At 39.9% G+C, this 19,810-nt stretch overlaps 2 protein-coding genes across 2 annotated transcripts in view; both read right to left on the bottom strand.

Moving 5' to 3' along the window:
• The window catches only part of RNF168 (ring finger protein 168), a 45,612-nt gene extending 35,171 nt beyond the window's left edge, over positions 1 to 10,441 (bottom strand). The window contains exons 1-2 of the mRNA XM_071214716.1: positions 10,237 to 10,441; positions 9,542 to 9,878 (exon numbers count right to left, since the gene is read on the bottom strand). Coding sequence (XP_071070817.1) covers positions 9,542 to 9,842 — 301 coding nt within the window. The 5' untranslated portion in view covers positions 9,843 to 9,878; positions 10,237 to 10,441. The remainder of the gene's footprint in view (positions 1 to 9,541; positions 9,879 to 10,236) is intronic.
• Positions 10,442 to 12,987: 2,546 nt separating this feature from the next.
• On the bottom strand, positions 12,988 to 19,342 carry SMCO1 (single-pass membrane protein with coiled-coil domains 1). Its single transcript, XM_004465868.3, has 3 exons — positions 19,181 to 19,342; positions 14,395 to 14,544; positions 12,988 to 13,935 (listed from the first exon to the last, which is right to left on the bottom strand). The coding sequence occupies exons 1-3, from the start codon at positions 19,228 to 19,230 to the stop codon at positions 13,491 to 13,493; spliced, it is 645 nt and encodes a 214-aa protein (XP_004465925.1). The 5' UTR covers positions 19,231 to 19,342; the 3' UTR covers positions 12,988 to 13,490.
• Positions 19,343 to 19,810: the final 468 nt, after the last annotated feature.

Raw genomic sequence — 19,810 nt, 5'->3', positions numbered from 1 at the left:
TGTAACTGCAGGTAGCTTTGGCTGGCATAGACTGAAAATCAGAAGTCTACCAGGGCAACTGTGGTCATCTTGGGCCCACACTGCATAGATTGCTGCCCACACCTGCAGTTCCACCCATGCCCCAGGCAGGGGAGAAAGAGATGCAAAGCTTCATCAGTTTCTCTGGGCAACTACAGTCTAGGCCTACACTTGGATTATTCCACACAGCTGTGCCTCTGTCCCTACCCTGGCAAAGGAGAAAGTTGGAAGAAGCTTCACTGGTCCCTGGCACAATGAGGGCAGCTTGAGCATCCACAGTTTATAGCACCAACAACATGCTTGGCTCCTAGTGTACAACCAGCAAGGGAGAAGGGCAGGAAGCCCTAAACTAAAGAGAAAAACTGCACCCAGAAAAAATACTCTAGTAAGCCAGATGCAAAACACCAACAAAAAAAATTACAATCCGCACCAAGAAACAGGAAGCTATGGCCCAGTTAAAGGAACAAGATAAGCCCCCAGATGACATAAACGACTTAAGACAACTAACCATAGATGTTCAAACAAATCTCTTTAATAAATTCAGTGAGATGGCTGAAGAGATTAAGACAAGAGAAGAAGACAATGGATGAGCACAAAGAAGAATTTGAAAGCATACACAGAAAAAGAGCATATCTTATGGGAATGAAAGGTGCAATAAATGAAATTTAAAAAAATTGGAGGGAAGTGGACTTGGCCCAGTGGTTAGGGTGTCCATCTACCACATGGGAGGTCTGCAGTTCAAACCCCAGGCCTCCTTGACCCGTGTGTAGCTGACCCACGCGCAGTGCTGATGCTCGCAAGGAGTGCCGTGCCACACAGGGGAGCCCCACACGCAAGGAGTGCGCCCCGTAAGGAGCCGCCCAGCACGAAAGAAAGTTCAGTCTGCCCAGGAATGGCGTTGCACACACGGAGAGCTGACACAACAAGATGAAGCAACAAAAAGAAACACATATTCCCGTGCCGCTGACAACAACAGAAGCAGACAAAGAAGACGATGCAGCAAACAGACACAGAGAACAGACAACTAGGGCGGGGGGGGGGGGGGGAGAAGGGGAGAGAAAAAAATAAATCTTAAAACAAAACAAAACAAAACACTGGAATCATATAATACCAGATTTGAGGAGGCGAAAGGACTGGTGAGCTTGAAGAAATGGCCTCTGAAAGTGAACATACAAAACAACAGATGAGGAATGGAAAAACTGAACAAGGTCTCAGGGAACTAAATGACAGCAAAAGGTGTGCAAACATACGTGCCATGGGTGTCCTAGAAGGAGAAGAGAAGGGAAAAGGGGCAGAAGGAATATCTGAAGAAATAATGGTAGAAAATTTCCCAACCCTACTGAAGGACATAGATATCCCTGTCCAAGAATCACAACATACTCCCATTCGAAAAAATCGGAATAGACCAACTCCAAGGCACGCACTCATCAGAATGTCAAATGCCAAAGACAAAGAGAGATTTCTGAGAGCAGTGAGAGAAAAGCAATGCATAACATGTAAGGGATATCCAATAAGATTAAGTGCTGATTTCTCACCAGAAACCATAGAGGCAAGAAGACAGTGGTCTGATATATTTAAGATACTACAAGAGAAAAACTTTCGCCCAAAAATCTTATATCCAGCATGAATGTCTTTCAAAAATGAGGGCAAAATTAGAATATTCACAGATAAACAGAAACTGAGAGAATTTCTAACCAAGAGATCAGATTTTCAGGAAATACTGAAGGGTGTGCTAGAGCCTAAAAAGAAAAGACAGGAGACAGAGGTCTGGAAGAGAATCTAGAAATGAAGATTATATCAATGAAAGTAACTGAAAGTATCAAAAGAGTGGTGAAAATAAAATATGACAGATAAAACTCAAATAGTCAGGAATAAACTTAACCAATGATGTAAAGCATTTGTATCAGAAAACTGCAACTCAACATTAAAAGAAATAAAAAAGTCCTATATAACTGGAAGAACATTTCATGCTCATGGATTGGAAGACTAAATATCATTAAGATGTCAATTCTACTCAAATTGACATACAGATTGAATGCAACCCCCCCAAAATTCCACCTGCATTATAGAAAAAATTGAAATCACGATCATTAAATTTATTTAGAAGGGTAAGGAGTCCTGAATAGCCAAAACATCATAAAAAGGAAAAATAAACTCTTATCTCTAGACTTTAAATCATAGTATCTACCTATAGTGGTAAAAACAGCATGGTACTAGCCTAAAGACAGACAGAATAGACCAACGGAACCAAATTTATGGTTCAGAAACAGACCTCACAGGTATGGTCAAGTGATTTTTGCCTAGCCTGCCATACTCACACAGCTCGGGGAGAACAATCCATTCAACAAATGGTACTGAAAGAATTGGATATCCATAGCTCAAAGAAGGAAAGAGGACCCCTATCTCACACCTTATCCAAAAATTAACTCAAAATGGATGAAAAAAACTCAAAATAAAAGCAAGAACCATAAAACTTCTAGAAGAAATTATTGGAAAATATCTTCAAGACCTTAAAGGAGGTAAGAGGAGGACTGAGTGGACTACTGATGTTTAATGTATGTAGAAGCTTCAATTAGCTTTACTGTAAAAGTGTGGAAATGTATAGAGTGGATGGTAACACATAGTAATAGCTTGTTTATAAATGGGATGTGACTGAAAATGGTAGTCTAGTTATGTAAATGCCAACTGACAGAATGCTAGATAATAATCTAGGAATTGGATAGCACAGTAAACCAAGAGGTGGATGAGAATTGTGGCTGATGGTACAGATGCAAGAGTGTCCTTTGTGAGCTAGAGCAAATGTATATCACCACTGCAGGGTGTTGGGAATGTGGAGAAGCATGGGAAAAATACAGCTGGAGTGACATATCAACTGTGGTTAGCAGTAATAATATTCTTGCACGTACGCAAAAAATGTACTGTGTTGATACTGAGGCATTATGGAAAATGTGAGCCAAATGTACACTATGGACATGGTATTATTTTATCGGCAGCAAATGACATACCACTTGTGATGTGTTGATGGAGGGGTGTTGTTCGGGAATTCTGTACAAATGCATGATTGTTTTATAAGTCTACAACTTCTGTCATAAAATGTTTAAAAATAATAATAGGGTGGGTTGGGGGAAAAACACACCAAATGTAAGATAAGGACGATGATTAGTAGTAAGATTTTGACAATATTCTTTCATAATTTGTAACAAACATCTCATAACAATGCAAGGTGTTGGTGGAGGGTTGATGGATGGGACCCCTGTATGATGTTATGCATGTTTGCTTTGTAAGCTCACATCTTTTACTATACACTTGTTTATGTATGTTCATATATAAATGATATAAAGATATAATAATAATAGGATTGACTGGAGGAAAATACTTTGTTTAGTAGTAATATTTTGACAATGCTCTTTAATCATTACTTAAGAAGGTTTAACAACAATGCAAGTTATTGGTGGTAGGGTGAGTTTTGAGAGTCCTGTATGATATTATGTTTGTTTTCTAAGTTCACAACTATTACTATACACTTACTGTTTATGTATGTTTATGTATGAGTGATATACTTCAATAATTTAAAAAAAAAAAGAGAGAGAGAGGGGACTGGACATAGCTCAAGTGGTTGGCACCTACTTCCCATGTACCAGGTCCCAGGTTCAATCACCAGTGCCTCCTAAAAAAAGACAAAGAAAATACTGAAAGTAACAAGAGAGAAATGACTCAAGTATAAGGGAATACCAATAAGGTTAACAGCTGATTAATAGATGACTTCTCTAGTGGTTTGAAGCTATACATACACCCCAGAAAAGCATGTTCTTAAATTTAATCCAATCCATTCCTCTGAGTGTAAACCCATTGTAAGTAGGACCTTTTGATGAAGACATTCAGTTAAGGTGTGACACACCTCAGTCAGGATGGATCTTAATTCTATTACTGCAGTTCTCGCCCCAGAATGCCAGACCTCAGTAAGAGAGCATAACCTTAATGACACCTTGATTTGGACTTCATTTTAGCCTCAAAACTGTAAACTAATAAACTGTCATTGTTTAAGCCAACCTAGTTCATGGTATTTTACTTTAGCAGCTTAGGAAATTAAAACAACTTCTCATCAGAAGCTATGGAAGCCAGAAAATAGTGTGATGCCATATTCAAAGTGCTCAAAGAATAAAAATGTCAACAAAGAACTCTATCCAGCAAACTATCCTTCAAAAATGAAGATATTAAGTATACATGAAAAAATAAATGCTGAGAGAATTCGCTGCTAGTGGATTCACCTTACAAGAATTACTACAGAACTTCTTTAGGCTGAAAGCAAGTAGTTATTTGAATCTACACAAAAAAACAAAAAGACTGGTTAAGACAATGATGTAAATTTAAGAGTTTTGAGCTGGAGCCCCGGAAATAAGCACACAGAGGAGCAGAACAGCTGAGCGTGGAGAGAATGGGGGCCCAGGGGGGCGGGGGAGGGGGGGGCACGACAGTCATCTGATATTTTACAGCTGGCCTTGCAGAGAGAGCAGGGCAAGCTGAGCCCAGAGAGAAACAGAACCCCAGAGAGGAGCCCAGAAGCCTGAACTCCTGGCAGGCGTTGGCAGCCATCTTGCTCCAAAATGTGGCAACAGACTTTGGTGAGGAAAGTAATTTATGCTTTATGACTGGTAACTGTAAGCTTCTACTCCAAATAAATACCCTTTATAAAAGCCAAAAAAATATATATAATGTAAATTTAAAAGATGGTGTAAATGTTTACTTTTTTATTTTCTAAACTGACTTAAAAAGCAATTGTATAAAACACTATGGGGAAGTGGATTTGGCTCAACGGATAGAGCATCCGCCTACCACATAGGGGGTTCCAGAGTTCAAACCCAGGACCTCCTGGCCCGTGTGATGAGCTGGCCCATGCGCAATGCTGATGCGTGCAAGGAGTGCCATGCCACACAGGGGTGTCCCCCATGTAGGGAAGCCCCATGCACAAGGAGTGCAACCAGTAAGGAGAGCCGCCCAGCGCGAAAAAAGTGCAGCCTGTCCAGGAGTGGCCCCACACACATGGAGAGCTGATGCAGCAAGATGACGGAACAAAAAGAGACAAAGATTCCCAGTGCTGCTGACAAGAATATAAGTAGACACAGAAGAACACACAGTGAATGGACACAGAGAGCAGACAACTGGGGAGGGGTGAAGGAGAGAGAAAGAAAAAATAAATTTTTAAAAAACAAAAAACAAAAACTCACTATGTATATAATGTATCATTAGGATGATTACATATAGAAATATATTTGACAAAAGCACAAAGAAAAGTAGGGAGGGCAATGCTGCAGCAGAGTAAGGAAATGACACCAGATGTTAACTTGAATCCACAAGAACAAATAGAGAACAAGAAATGACAAATAACGTTAATATAACAATTTCCAAAAATAGATATTCACTGTCCTTTTTTTCTCTCAGCTTCTTTAAAAGATATAAAATCATATAGAGCAATCATTACAACCATGTATTGTTAGGTTTGTCACATATTATGTATAGTTGTATAACAGCATGAGGAGGGAAAGAACAGAGCTACAGAGGAGTAATAGTTCTATAGATCAACTGAGTTACATTAGTATAAATCTAAAGTAGATTCTGATAAGTTATGTCTACCATAAGCCCTAGAACAGCCAATAGGAAATTAACTTGAAAAAGACATGGAAATAATTGAATACCTTAGGAAAAAAATTTAATACAAAACAGAAAAGAAGAACAGGAACAAAAGAGACATGAAACAGAGAATGTTTATTCTCTTAAAAGTAAAATGGCAGGGAAGCCGATGTGGCTCAGTGGTTGAGCACAGGCTTTCCTGTGCTCGGGACCCGGGACCTCCAAAAAAAAAAAAAGTAAAATGGCAGCTGTAAATCCAACTTTATCTGTAATATTAAATGCAAATGGCTTTTCACGATCCAGGTGAAAGCCAGACTGTCAAACTGGATTAGGAAAAAAAAAACAACAAACAAGACCCAATTATATGCTGTCTATAAGAGAACTATGAATAAACAATTCAAGTGGTCTGAAAGCAAAAGGATGGAAAAATATATATCACACAAATACCAACATAAGAAATGAGGAGTGACTACACAAACAACAGAGAATACAGGCTTTCACCTCTCCATCTCTCTGTCCCCAGACCCTCCAGGAGAGACAATTTGTGAGGCACTCTCCTGTTCTGAAGGAGTCTCCAAAGCGGCTCCCTAGGACAACTTCTACACCTTCTCCACTATTTTGAAAGAGAGCTGCGCTTAGACCTGAGCTACTCTGACACCGTACTGGATTGCTTCCTTACCTAGATTCACTGGTCAACTAACTTTCAGAAGGGTGGAAGTCTATGGGGGAAAAATAGTCTCAACAAATAGGGCTGGGAAAACTGGATGTCCCCTGTGAAAGAATGAAGTTAAATCCCTCCCGTACAATATACAAAAATTAATGTAAAATGGATCATAGACCTAAAAGTAGAGGTAAAACTCTACAATTCTTAGACAAAAATATAGGTATAAATCTTTGTGACACTGGTTTAGACAAAGCTTTCTTAGATATATCAACAGTACAAGGAACAAAATGAAAAAATAACTGGCCATTATTCATATTTAAAACTTTTGTGCTTCAAAGGACATTATCAAGGAACTGAAAAGTCAACTCACTGAAAAAAACTTTGCAAATAACAAGGGAGTTATTGTAAGGGACCGAGCTGGGAAATGAACCTAGAATATGTAAAAGACTATTACAACTCTATAATAAAAAGACAAATATGCCAAATTAAAAATGGGAAAGATCTGGATAGATATTTCTTTCAAGAAGATAAACAAATGGCCAATAAGGACATAAAAGGATGTGCAACACCATCAGCTATAAGGGAAATGCAAATCAAAACCACAATGAGATACCACTTAAACCAAATAGGGTGGATACAATTAAAAAGACAGTAACAAATGTTGTTGAGGATGTAGAGAAATTGGAACTCTCAAACAGTGCTTGTGGTAATGTAAACTGGCTAAGTCACTTTGGAAACGAGTTTTGCAATTCTTCAGAGTTAAACACACTGTTAACCAAATGATGCAGCAATTCCCTCCTAGAAGAAATAAAAATATTTGTCCACATAAAAACTTCTACACAGATGTTTATAGTGGCATTATTCACAATAGTCAAAAAGTGAAACCCAAATGTGCATCAACTGATGGTTAAACAAAATATGGTATATCCATACAGTGGAATGTTATTCAGCCACAAAAAGGAATGAAGAGAACTATTTCATGCTTCAGTATGGATGAACCTTGAAAACATTTTTTGCTAAGTGAAAGAAGCCAGACACAAACGATTACATATATGATTCCACTTAACATTTGTTTGCTATAATAAGCAAATCTAAAGACACAGGGAATAGACTGCAGTTGCCTAGGGCTGGAAGACTTGGGTGGAGGATGGGGAGTGACAGCTAATGGGTAATGTTTCTTTTTAGGTTGATGAAAGTGGTCTAAAATTGACTGTACGGAAATTGCAAAATGCTGTTAATATAACACAAACTACTGAACTGGGAAAAAAATTACATGTATTTTGTACTCTAATGATTGTTGTAGGGTCTAAAATATATATCTCATATGAACAAAAATGTGTTAAGATTCTACTCTGGGCATAAAAAGACAAAGCTTTTCCCTTATAATAAAGCCCAGCACAGAGCTTAGCACGTATCAGGCACTCAAATTTAGTTTAATATTGACAAGCCTTGGAAGTAGAGAATTTAAAAATAACACAAAACCAAACATAATGAAATAAGATTATGGCATAGAAAAATATACATGCATTTATAAAGGAGAAAATTAAAGAATCAATATCTGAATCCTTATTCAAATGTAAGAGACATTATGTAGCAAAATGAAACAATTTTTCTTTTCATTAAAGGTAAGGGATATGATAGTTCATAATGCCTTATTTTTTGGTCTTGAAAAGCATTTTTCCAGCTTCTATTTGGTTGTGGGATTTCCTGATCATCTGTAAATTAAAATTTCTTAGCAAAGCACGTAATGATTTAAGAGAAGCTAAAAAGTATTATAGGTCTTTATAATGTATCCCTAACTATATATTAAAGCACAACATTATCATTTTGCCAAATGAATTAAAAAAAAAAAAAAACTAGCTTCCATTTACAGGCCAATTCTTTCCCAAATCTGGAAGCATCCCTGTATCAATCCGTTCTGTAGCAAGTGAATACAGATGATTTTAGAATCTGTAAACTGCTAACATTTTTCATATGAAGAAACCTCAGTCTAGCTGTCCACATTGGAAATGATATCATTTCTTCCTAAAAAAAGAAACAAATCCAAACCTAAAAATCCAACTATTAAAACAGGTAAATCAGGGCAGCGTACTTGGATACGGCGTCCGCCTACCACATGGGAGGTCCGAGGTTCAAACCCAGGACCTCCGACTCGTGTAGAGCTGGCCCCCATGCAGTGTAGATGCACGCGAGGAGTGCTGTGCCACGCAGGGGTGTCCCCACGTGCAAGGAGTGTGCCCCGTAAGAACCACCCAGCGAAAGAAAGTCCAGCCTGCCCAAGAGTGGGCACCGCACACACGGAGCGCTGATGCAGCAAGATGAAGCAAAAAAAAGAGACAGATTCCCGAGCCGCTGACAAAATAGAAGCGGACACAGAAGAACACACAGTGAATGGACACAGAGAACAGACAACTGGGCGGGGGGGAGGAGGAGAGGGGAGAGAAATAAAAAATAAAATTTTTTTTAAAAAAAGGTAAATCGGGTAAAGACTATTTCTTTTACAATGTAATTTTCTATTGTTTAAATATCAGGTTTCTCAGTATTTTTACAAGCAATTTGAGATGCCTAAATACAACCCTATGGATGTATTTAAAATTTTTTTAAAAGTCAGGTACACCAGAGCACAGATACCACATGCGAAGTCTAGGCAGCAAACACTGCAGGACTCCCCGATCACATCAGCAAAGCAAGCTGCCAGAGTCAGGTATTCCCTTTGGAGCATAATTGATAGCTGTTGAGTACATACTTTTGAGGGCTTTGAAGAAAAATGACTGAACTACATGGAATTAGCTATTTTAGGCTTGTTGCATGATTAACAGAAGAGAATAAAGAATTCATTGGATGGAAGTGTATAGTCAGCGAAGTTAAAGAACCTGAAAGTAAAAGAAATAACACAGGAATCCAGCAGTTTCCTACTACTGCTGTTGCTGTACTGGGTTTACAGTTCATCTGTAACTTTTCTATAATCGAGGCTCTAAACGGGCAAATCTTTGTGGTGCTATTTTCATTTCTAACCTAACACTAACTGAACAGCCTAAACATAGCTTGGGCATTACAACCATGCAGAATATCCTGCCTTCATCTCAATCCACATTTTCTTGCCCACAAAACCCCCAAATTCCCGTAAATAATTCGGCCAAATCTAGTGAATTTTCTTTTCTTTTTTAAATGGAGAGGTGGTGGATCCGTTTTTAAAGTAATTTTTAGTCAAACACGCCGGGTTGTACTCACCGATTTCCTCTGATTCTTGCCCCGACGCTCTAAGCTTGCATTCTTTTGGGTAATGTTTTTGGATTATCTTCCACAGTTCCATATTGACTAGAGAATTTCTCCGGGTATGGTACCGGGTCCACGAAGAGACTCGGCGGCGACAGAAGGGACAGCATAAACTTGCTTTTTCAACAGTCGATTGGAAGCATGGATTACAGAGCGTGTGGTTACACGGGAGGGTTACGGGCTCGATTAGGATTTCCACACAAATACCGCACCGGCATTCCGACAAGGAAGGTATGGAGTCTTTGGGTACAGCCATTTTAATATGCTAATAAGGCCTATTCAACATCAACTCCTGAAAGAAAACGGTTGTATTTTCGACCCAGTTACACAGAAAGCAAATTAACAGGGTGCTACAGTTTTGAGTTTAAGTATTATCCTTAGCGTATCAGAATTCAGATATCAGGAGCATTAAACACGTCAAGCAGCAAAAAGGCGTTCTGAGGGTCAAAATAACCCAGTAACGTCCTGGATGGCGGTGAATTAGTCCATTTTTAAGACAAAGGTTGGGTGAGAAAATAAATGGAACGTTTTTGTGGGGAGACCCTGGCTCCTCGGAGGCATTAACATAACCGCTGTGGCAAGACCGGCCGTAAGCTTTGCTTTCCCGGCGTGGCGGGAGGTGCGCACCAAATTCCCCGCCTCCCTCTTACCAGGTGAGGATGCTCCCCTTAGCTCGGGCAGCCAAACCCGAGGCCGCCAAGGCGCGAAGCGACGGGGCCACAGCTCCGGGAAGGACGCTGCTTCGGCCCGGCCAGGCTCCCGCTGAACTACGACTTCTCGTTTTACCGTTGATTTGGGGACAGCATTTAAGCCCCGAGCATTCCAACTTTCGGGGTACTCGCGCGGTTTCTGGGCACTTCGCGTCCCGCCCCTTCCGTCTCTTTTGCGGGCCAAAAACCCTATTCTTTGTGGCAGTGCCGCAGCGACCCGGCAATAACGAGTGACGTCACAACTGCCCGCCAAAAGGGTGCCTCCCACCGAGAGGAGCGCCCGAAAGCAGAGCGGTCTAAAGTTCCGCTGGGTGGGACTTCCGGGTCCTGCGCGCACCGCCCCGTCCTTCCCCCGGGCCTGGAGAGGGCTCCACCCCCCGGCTCCGGTGCCTGCCTGCCAGCTTCCTGGAGAATCAGGCGGCTGGAGGCCTTCCGTGCTTTGGCTTGGGTGGGATCCTACCTTCCCCTGAGTTTTTTGCTATGAGAGGCTACGAAAACCCAGGAGTGTTTGAAGATTAGTCCCTGGGAAGAAGGAAAAGAAACAAAAACTTTTCTTCCCCAGTACTCCTCAAACTATTTTTTTGTTTTGTTAATTTGTAACTAAGTCCCAAAGGTCGCTTTCCAAAGTCCTTAGAATAGCATGTCCGACAAAAGCTGATCTCCGAGAAATGCTATAATCAGAGAATCCGCAAACCGACAACAATTGAATAGGCATTTTATCCCTCCTTCTGTAGCCTAGTACCTTCCTAAAGTCTTCGGTGGAAACGGGTTGTCAGTCATTTCTTAGCCTTTTGGCTAAGATCAAGTGCAGGGATAGATTGTGCTGAAGGCCTTCCTTCCTGTAGACGAAAGACCTTTCAGCTTGGGAACCAAACTACAGAGCTGCCTCGGCCCTATGGCTTATAAGACACTGCTTTAATATTAAATTTTAATGTGGAACTGTCATAATTATAAAGAAGGCTAACAAGTTTCACATTTTATTACATTTTAAATGAGCTTTTCCACTTTGGCATGAAGTTTTTTTTTTAACGGATTCTACAGACCTCAGTTCTATGAAAAAAAGTCGATTTTGGCTAGGAAAATTATGGCATAAATAATGTGATCCTTAGCATTTAAAAACCAGTCCTAAGTGGTTTTTTTGTTTGTTTTGTTTTGTTAGCAAGAGTTAAATAGGTGTGGAAAAGAAAAGATCACTGTGCAGAAAATGGTCTTTAATATCTTTTGGATTTACTGAGGGCATTTAGGTCCGGGAAGGGAGTGATTTCCAGATTGAGTCAAAATAAAGAGATATGGGTCTTTTGTAGAGAGCTTTGGAAGCTCTTGCTTTGTTTTCTAGATTCTGACACTTTTAGTTGTTATCCGGTTGTCTATTGTGTCAATCCCTGGAATTCTAGCTCCCTAATAGAGCTCCAATCTGCTTTTCCAGTGGGAGCTCCCATTATCCTTTTAAAGAGAACTTTGACTCAACTATTAGTCATATAAATTTTATGCTTTCATGCCTTGCTTTTGCAATTCACCCTAAATAGATTGCTTTGTGGCTTTGCCTACTTCAAGGATGAATTCAATGCACTTCCTCTTGGAAGCATTTCTTCAATAAACTGGTGATACTCTGAGGTCTCCTAAACTCTTCCCTGCATATATGGTCTAGTGTTAGTGGTTTCTACTGTAGTCTTATTATTTAACTCTTGCATTTTAATTTCTATTTTCAGATGCTTAGGCCTTGTGTAATGGATACATTTAATGAGTTTTCTCAGATTTCCTTGCCCTTGCTTGCATTTTGGATCCATAGTCACTCCCTTTGCTGTGGTTGATTCTGGTTGTACTCTTGAAATTTCTGGCTCTTCCTGCCACTTTTGGATTCCTGAAAAACTTTATTGAACAGTGTAGTAGCTGGCTTACATGTAGGAGGGCCTACATGATGCATCTTGGAAGTATGATGGGGTAATTCTAAATGTAGCAAAATTTGATTCATTGAAAACAGTAGATTTAGCCAATGAGACAGATAAATTCCCTTTCCTTTTTCCTTCTAAGGCATAGTTCTCCAGATAGTGTGTCTGGTAATGGAGAAGACTGAGTGGATATACGTGCTGAGCAGCCTGCTGTGTCTCTTATGCCTCATCTTGAAGGAAGGGCCAGAAAAGTCACATTACGTTTTTTTTTTAATTTAAAAATTTTTTTATCCCCTCCATGGCTCCCTTGTCTGTCTGCTCATCTTTATCAGAGGTACTGGGATCTGAGCCCGGGACCTCCCATGTGGGAGACAGTTGTCCAACTGCTTGAGAAACTTCCATTCCCTGCTGGTTGTGGCCCCTGTTGGTTGCAGCGCCTGCTGGTTGTGGTGTTTGCTGGTTGCTGTATCTGCTCATCTTCTTTAGGAGGCACCAGGAACCAAACCCGGGAATTCCCATGTGGGAGGCGGGTGCCTAATTGCTTGAGCCACATCCACTCCCAGGTCACATTGCCTCTTATTTTTCCCTGGCTAACTTCCCTGTTACCTCACTCTGGCTGCTCCTAAATAAAGCATCAGCACTAAATCCTTTCCTTGAGGACAGAGTCCACATTTTTAAATAGTTCTATTATTTACAGCATCTAGCACATGGTGTTAAATGTTTAATAAATATTATAAATAAATAATCAATGTGTGAGAGTTCCCTTCCCAGTATAATTAACTTTGGTACTGAACTCGAAAGAAAATGTACATCAGCATATTATTTATATCTCACAATACATATATATGTTAGGTGCTTTTCACAGTTTGTTTTTTAATAATTAATACATTCATGTGGTTCAAAATTCGAAATGCCAAAATGGATTAACAGTCAAAAAGACTTCCTCCTACCTTAGTTTTCTTCCCTAACACAACCAATCTTACCACTTTCTTATGCTCTCCCCAGAATAATTTATGGATATATATATATGTGTGTGTGCCCTTTTCTCCAATTAAAATATACTTTGGAAATAAATATTTTAAGACAATACCTCTGCTTATAACTCCATATCATTACAGAAAGAGCTTCATTCTTTTATGTGGCTACACAGAAAATATCCATTGTATCAAATTATACTTCCTTTAGCATTCCCCTTACTTCTGCTATAAAAATAGACCTATAATGAATAAATTTGTATGTAGACATTTTCTCCCATTTGCAAGGTAAATTACTAGAAGTAGAATCACCAGATCATAGGGCAACAGGTTAGTTTTTTACTGAAGGTATCACCTCTTTTAAGGATGATGTTTGCTTTTTTGAGGCTGTCACTGCTTTCCCCTTCTCAATTACTTGAACAGCTTTCAGCAAACTATCCTGCAGAGCCTGATTCTTTATCATGCTAGTGATCATGAAAGTGACATCCCTGATGTACATCTGTCTCACTTTAGCAGGATAGTGTTCTGCCTTGTTGCCATGTACAATAAAGAAAGTACAAAGTGCTATGATATTGCCATCTTGCAGCCCAAACTCCTCCAGGACAGACTCCCACACAACTCTAATGCGCTTGTTCTTGACTTTTCGTCTAAGGACAGAGGCTAAGGTGGGAAGACCTCTCACCAGGTCTGGCAGCTTCTCAAGCACGCGAGTGTGCAAGCCAATGAGTACTTCAATGACATAGCTGTATACAATGTTCAATTCCATTGAAGTGAACCTGTAAAAAATGTGGAGAGCTTCTTAAGCAGTAGAACTCTTGATGTACAAAGATAAAATGATTCTCTTAGGTTAACTCAAAGAAGTACAAGCCCACTAGGAGAAGCAGCTGTTGTGTTTTAGAAAATACTTACTTTAGAAATATGGTCTGCACGAAATTGGATAGTTTAGCTCTCAGGTCTCCCATACTATAAGTTCTTCATTGGCGTGGGAGATAATTACCCATCTTTGTGTTAGTAAGACTGGCTAGCAAGAAATTCTGTCATGAGATATGTACCATAGTGCCTGGCATTTAAACAGGTGCTCAAATTAGTCTTTTTTTTTTTAAATGAATGATCCTAAGAAGATGTAATTTCTTCAGACTATTGTTAGAACCATATTGGGAAATTCAACTCTGGAATGCCTGCTGGAAACTCTCATAAAGTCACAAAATTCCACTGGTTTTTCATTGGATACTCACTTAAGTGCCAGAACTGCTATCCACATCTCATCTTGGGCTGCCTGGCTTGTCAAAGTCTTGCTGTGATGGTCAAATTTCTGTGTCAGCTTATCTTTGGTTAAGTCCAGTTCTTTGAATTGTGCTTCTAAAGCTTGAAGTTTGTGATCTACTCTATAGGATGAAAAAATCAAGTGTTAATTTAGGTCACTGGCCAGAACAGTTTTGTGTGTGTGTGTTGTTGTTGTTAAATCAAGCTTTATTGATAAAATGGAATTCAAAATATCTTACTAGGAATAGCAGCAGGCCCAGCTAATCATGATAGCAAAAATGTGGCAGTTTCCTACTATATGTAGGAAGCTTCTGCTTATCAATTAGTAATTTAATGTAAGGACTTGTAAAACAGATGCAAAGAATCAAGGCATTCTAGCCCCAAGATTGGTATTTTTATAAATATACTGTATTACCTGAAAGACTCATGGTAACAAGGAGAGAACATCCTAAAAGACAGTTAAATAAGGAGGCCAACTTCATCAACAATGCTAATCCCACTGCCAAGAACATTAAGATAGCTTTCAATAAATCCCTGGATGTTCAGCTTCATAAGATTTTGAAATTATTCTCCATAATCATGCACATGTTTGAGTTCTAGCTGATGTGGCTGAGGCTCTCCCTGTCCCAACCCCAAGTCCAAACACAACAACAAAAAAGGTTTTGAATTAAAATTAAGCTCTAAGATATTGATCATAACCATTATCAAATTCGGATAACTATTTAAATTTTAAATTATGGACAGATATTCCTATTTGCCATTCCTTCTAGCCACATTCTAGTTCTTGCATTCTTTAGGTTGCTTAACTTGTCAAATTGTCTAATTTCTTGAATTGTCTGCCATGTCTGGTCTTTGTATTGTACTTTATACTTTAAAAGTATTTTGTACAAACGTCACTCTACTTGAGTCTCACTACAACTGTAAGAAATAAGGCAATCTTTTTTAAAAGCCAATTTCCAGGAAAAGGAATTGAGATTCAAAAAGATTGAGACCTGGGAAGCAGCTGTGGCTCAATCAGTTGGGCTCCCATCTACCATATAGGAGGCCCTGGGTTCAAGTCCCAGGGCCTCCTTGTGAAGGCAAGCTGGCCCGCATGCCGTGGAGAGCTGATTGCCCGCCCGTGTGCTATGGAGAGCTGACGCAGCAAGATGATGCAACGAAGTGAGACAAGCAGACACAGAAAAATGCACAGTGAATGGACATAGAGAACAGACAGCAAAAAACAAGTCACAAGGGAGGGAATAAATAAATAAATTTAAAAAAAAAATAAGATTGAGACCTAACATCATACAGCTAGCTAATGCTAGGAGAAGGATTTGAATAAGGCAACGTATTCTAATTGTCCAAATCCTATCCTTCTTTCAAGGATCTGTTAAAATTCTACTTCCTCCTTGAATCTCCCAGCCTTTCTACCTGGAGATCTCCTTAGCCTCCTACCTTTCTTTGTTGGGGCTGCCTCTTGCACCTGTCATTTCCCAGTCCTGCTTTATTGTATTTTTTAAATTTTTTCCTTTATTTTTAAAAACATTTGAGGTTATATAAATGTTGCATTGAAAATATAGGGGACCTGTTTTATTTTTAGAGTTAACTTTTCATGAACTAAATTGTAAGCTTTGGGGAGGAGAGGATCAGAGATTATTTCTTGAACATCTTTTTTTTTTTTTAAGATTTATTTTTTATTTATTTCTTCACTCCCCCCCACCTCCCCCTCATTGTCTGCTCTCTGCTTCCATTCACTGTGTGTTCTTCCATGTCTCATTAGGCGGCTTCAGGAACCGATCCTGGGACCTTCTGGAGTGGGAGAGAGGTGATTACTCTGTTGCACCACCTCATCTCCCTGTTCTGCTACATCCTATTTTCTCTCCTCTGTGTTTCTTGTTGCATTATCTTGGTGCTCCAGGTCTCCGCGTCGGCCAGCACTCCTGTGCAGGGCAGCTTTCCTGCATGGGGCGGCATTCCCATGCAGGGTGGCACTCCTGCAAAAGGCTGCATTCCCATTTGGGCTGGCACTCCACGTGGGCCAGCTCACCATGTGGGCCAGCTTGCCCTCACCAGGAGGCCCTGGGCATCTAATGCTGGACCTCCTATATCGTAGATGGGAGCCCAATTGGTTGAGCCACATCCATTTCCCATATTTCTTGGGCATCTTTATGTCTGTCCCCCAACACTTAGCATAGGCCTTACATAGAAGTAATAAAACACTTCTTATATAATTGAGATCTGTGATGATTAAGATGCTGAGCGTGGTAGCCCAACATAGGCATATGAATTGCTGTGAACAGGCCTAATCATCAGAGGGCACTGTAGCACTGGAATTAGGTCTAATTGAGCCACAAAGAAACTGAGTCATCACAACTCATTGCCCTAAGCTACCCACATCTTCCTTCCTTCCTTCCTTCCTTCCTTCCTTCCTTCCTTCCTTCCTTCCTTCCTTCCTTCCTTCCTTCCTTCCATCCATCCATCCCTGCTCCTTCGTTGTTTGTGGTCACTGTCTGTGTGCTCTCTGTGTCTGCTTGTCTTCAGGAGGCACCGGAACCGAACCCGGTACCTCCCATGTGGTAGGCGGAAGCCCAATTGCTTGAGCCACATCCGCTTCTCCACATTATCTTTCATGAAGAAAAGCATGTGCATGTGTGCATGCACACACACACATGTGTCAGCACTTCCCTTAGCTTCTATGTTCCCAGTGACCTGAATGCCTTTGCAGTTGCCCAGGGTTCTGTCCTTGACCATCTTTTCTTCTTGGTTCTCACTTTCAACCAAGGCCAACTTAGCTTCAGTTACTATCTCTCTTCTAAGCTCTAACACCTGGATTTTCAACTCTCTTTTGTACATCTCCGCCTGGATGGAAATGTCAAGCTCAACTGTCCTAAGCTTACTCTATTAAACTCCCCATCAGAAATGGGCTTTGACTCCTATGGTGGGATTTTCTCACTGCTTTGGGTTCTATTTACACAGAGATAAGGCTCAGTATTGAAATGTGTGTTTTACATGAAATGTGTGTAAGTTTACATGACCTAATAATGACCTAATATGCTGGCAATCTGTGTCTCAAATGTAAAACCATGTCATCTAGCATACTGTTTTTACTAGCTTTTAGACCTTTAAGCATATTGTGGTAGGTTGAAATATATACCACCCTGGGGAGGGGGGTGGAAACATGTTCTTATGTTCTTTTTCTTGTTTTTTCTTTTTCTTTTTGTTTTTATGTTCTTTATCTTAATCCATTCCTATGAGTGCAAACCCACCATAAGAAGGACTTTTGAAGATGTTATTTTTAGTTAAGGTTCAATAAAGTAATCTTATTACTGGAAGCTTTATGAAGAGAAAGCCACATGGAGGAGCCGTTGGGAGTCAGTGGAACCCAGAAGAGAAAGGAGAAGCTGCTGTTATGTCACAGAAAAACCAAGGACTCAAAGATCACTGGCAGCCAGCCCCAGATGTCACAGTCTTCAGGAAGAAAGCATCACCTTGCTGATGCCTCAGTTTTGGACTTCTAGCCTTAAAACTGTGAGCCAGTAAATTCCCATTGTTTAAGTCAACCCATCAAATGATATTTTAGCAGCTGGGAAACCAAGACAAGTATATTGCTCATAGGTCATCTCTAGTTTGAACTTTAGAGGTGACTTTCTAGCTTGTCAATTAGTAAAAATGTTTACAATTACAGGATTATTTTTTAATCCTCTCACCTGAGGACATTCACCCCAGGCCATTCCAAATAAATATTAAAAAACATATCTGAAAATCTGAGTCCATTCTGTTTTCTTCCCCAGCTCAGTTAATGACCCCATCATCTATCCAATTGCTTAAACTAAAAATCTCAAAATAACTCTGACCTTTGTATATTTCTTCCTCCCCATTAAAGTCTCTCTAATCAGTTCCCTCCTCTCCAACCCCACTAAACAAGTTCCTCACCATCTTTCACCTGGATTGAACATATTACAGTAGCTAATTGGACTCCTGCTTTCAGGCTCTGCTACCTCCAATCCATCTTCCAGAATATTCTCCTAAAACACAATTCTGATCATGTAACTCCACTGTTTGTTTTTTTATGCTGCCCTGACCTGCCAGGCGATATCTTAAGAGCCAACTTGGATCTCCTCAGCAGGAATCAAGCACTTGTCCTTTTGCTCCCATCCTCTGTCCTCCCATCTGAGTCCTCTCACATATCCTAGCCACCAATGACATGAGTTATCTAGCCACTGACTGAATACAGTGTGGGATTCCAAACCTCTATGGCTTACACAAAATGTTTCCTCAGCCTAGAATTCCTTTCCATATTTTCCTTCCTCATAAACTCCTACTCACTCTTTCGGATCCAGCTTAAATGTCCCTCTATGAAGGTTTCTTTTTCCTAGTGTCAAGGGTTATATTAATTTAGCCTCCCTTCCTTGTTTTCATAACCCTTTAGGTACACCACCCTTACAAGGCCAATAGCATTAAATTGTACTTATTTTTTAATACCTCTGTCATCCCTACAGGCTCCTCAGGGCAGAAACCACGTTTTACTTAGCTTCATATTTAGCACATGCATAGTAGGTATCAATATATTAAATGGAACTAAAGCACCTGGGAATTGATTTTTCTTTATTTGTAATTTCCATATTTTTTTAACCTAGAAGATCTGAACCACTTTAACAGAAATAAAATTTAATTAGCATGTCAGTAGTTCTTTGCTTATTTTTATTCTTCATTCTTTTCCTCATCTTTCCAGAAACACAGACCCATGCTTTCTCCCTCCCTATATCCCTTAGGAACCTTTTCATTGCTTCCTTCAAGGATATCAGGGTTGTGGTCTCATGGTTCATCTTCTTAAGGCAAAACAAATACCAAGTTGAAGCTTGAAGTCAGGGTTTTCTGCTGTCTTCCACTTAGCAACAGGCAGCAACAGCATGAGTATTCCATCTAAGTTCTGCCTGAAAGGTCACTCAGTACTAGAAGCTTTTAATAGCCTGTACCTCCAAATATAGTTTCAAAGAACTGCCCATGTGAACAAAGGTGTCTTGTAACGCACCATAATATTTGCTTTTGAAAACTGAGCCATAGTGCCTCAACCTAACACAACAACCATGTATAATTGTGGTGCTGTGTATATTCTGGTAAACGTATAGGGAGATATATACATGTATACATATACTAGGATTAGATATGATGAAAATATTAATTATCCCAATTTTGAACAGCTTCATTATTTAATTATCTAAATTAGATTTAAAGAGAGCCTAGACCTTTTACGATGGATGTTGGTCCTAGGAATGGAAAGACAAAGGGACAGATCTGAGAGACATTATAACTCCCCCAAGAATTCCTTGGGATTGGAGTCAGTGATTGTCACATGCATCTTCAGGAAAGTTTCGGTGTCCTTGTCCTTCCTTGCCTCAGTGGGGA

Source organism: Dasypus novemcinctus, chromosome 4, assembly GCF_030445035.2.
Source record: "Dasypus novemcinctus isolate mDasNov1 chromosome 4, mDasNov1.1.hap2, whole genome shotgun sequence".
Taxonomy (NCBI): domain Eukaryota; kingdom Metazoa; phylum Chordata; class Mammalia; order Cingulata; family Dasypodidae; genus Dasypus; species Dasypus novemcinctus.
This window is presented reverse-complemented; position numbering and strand designations above follow the sequence as displayed.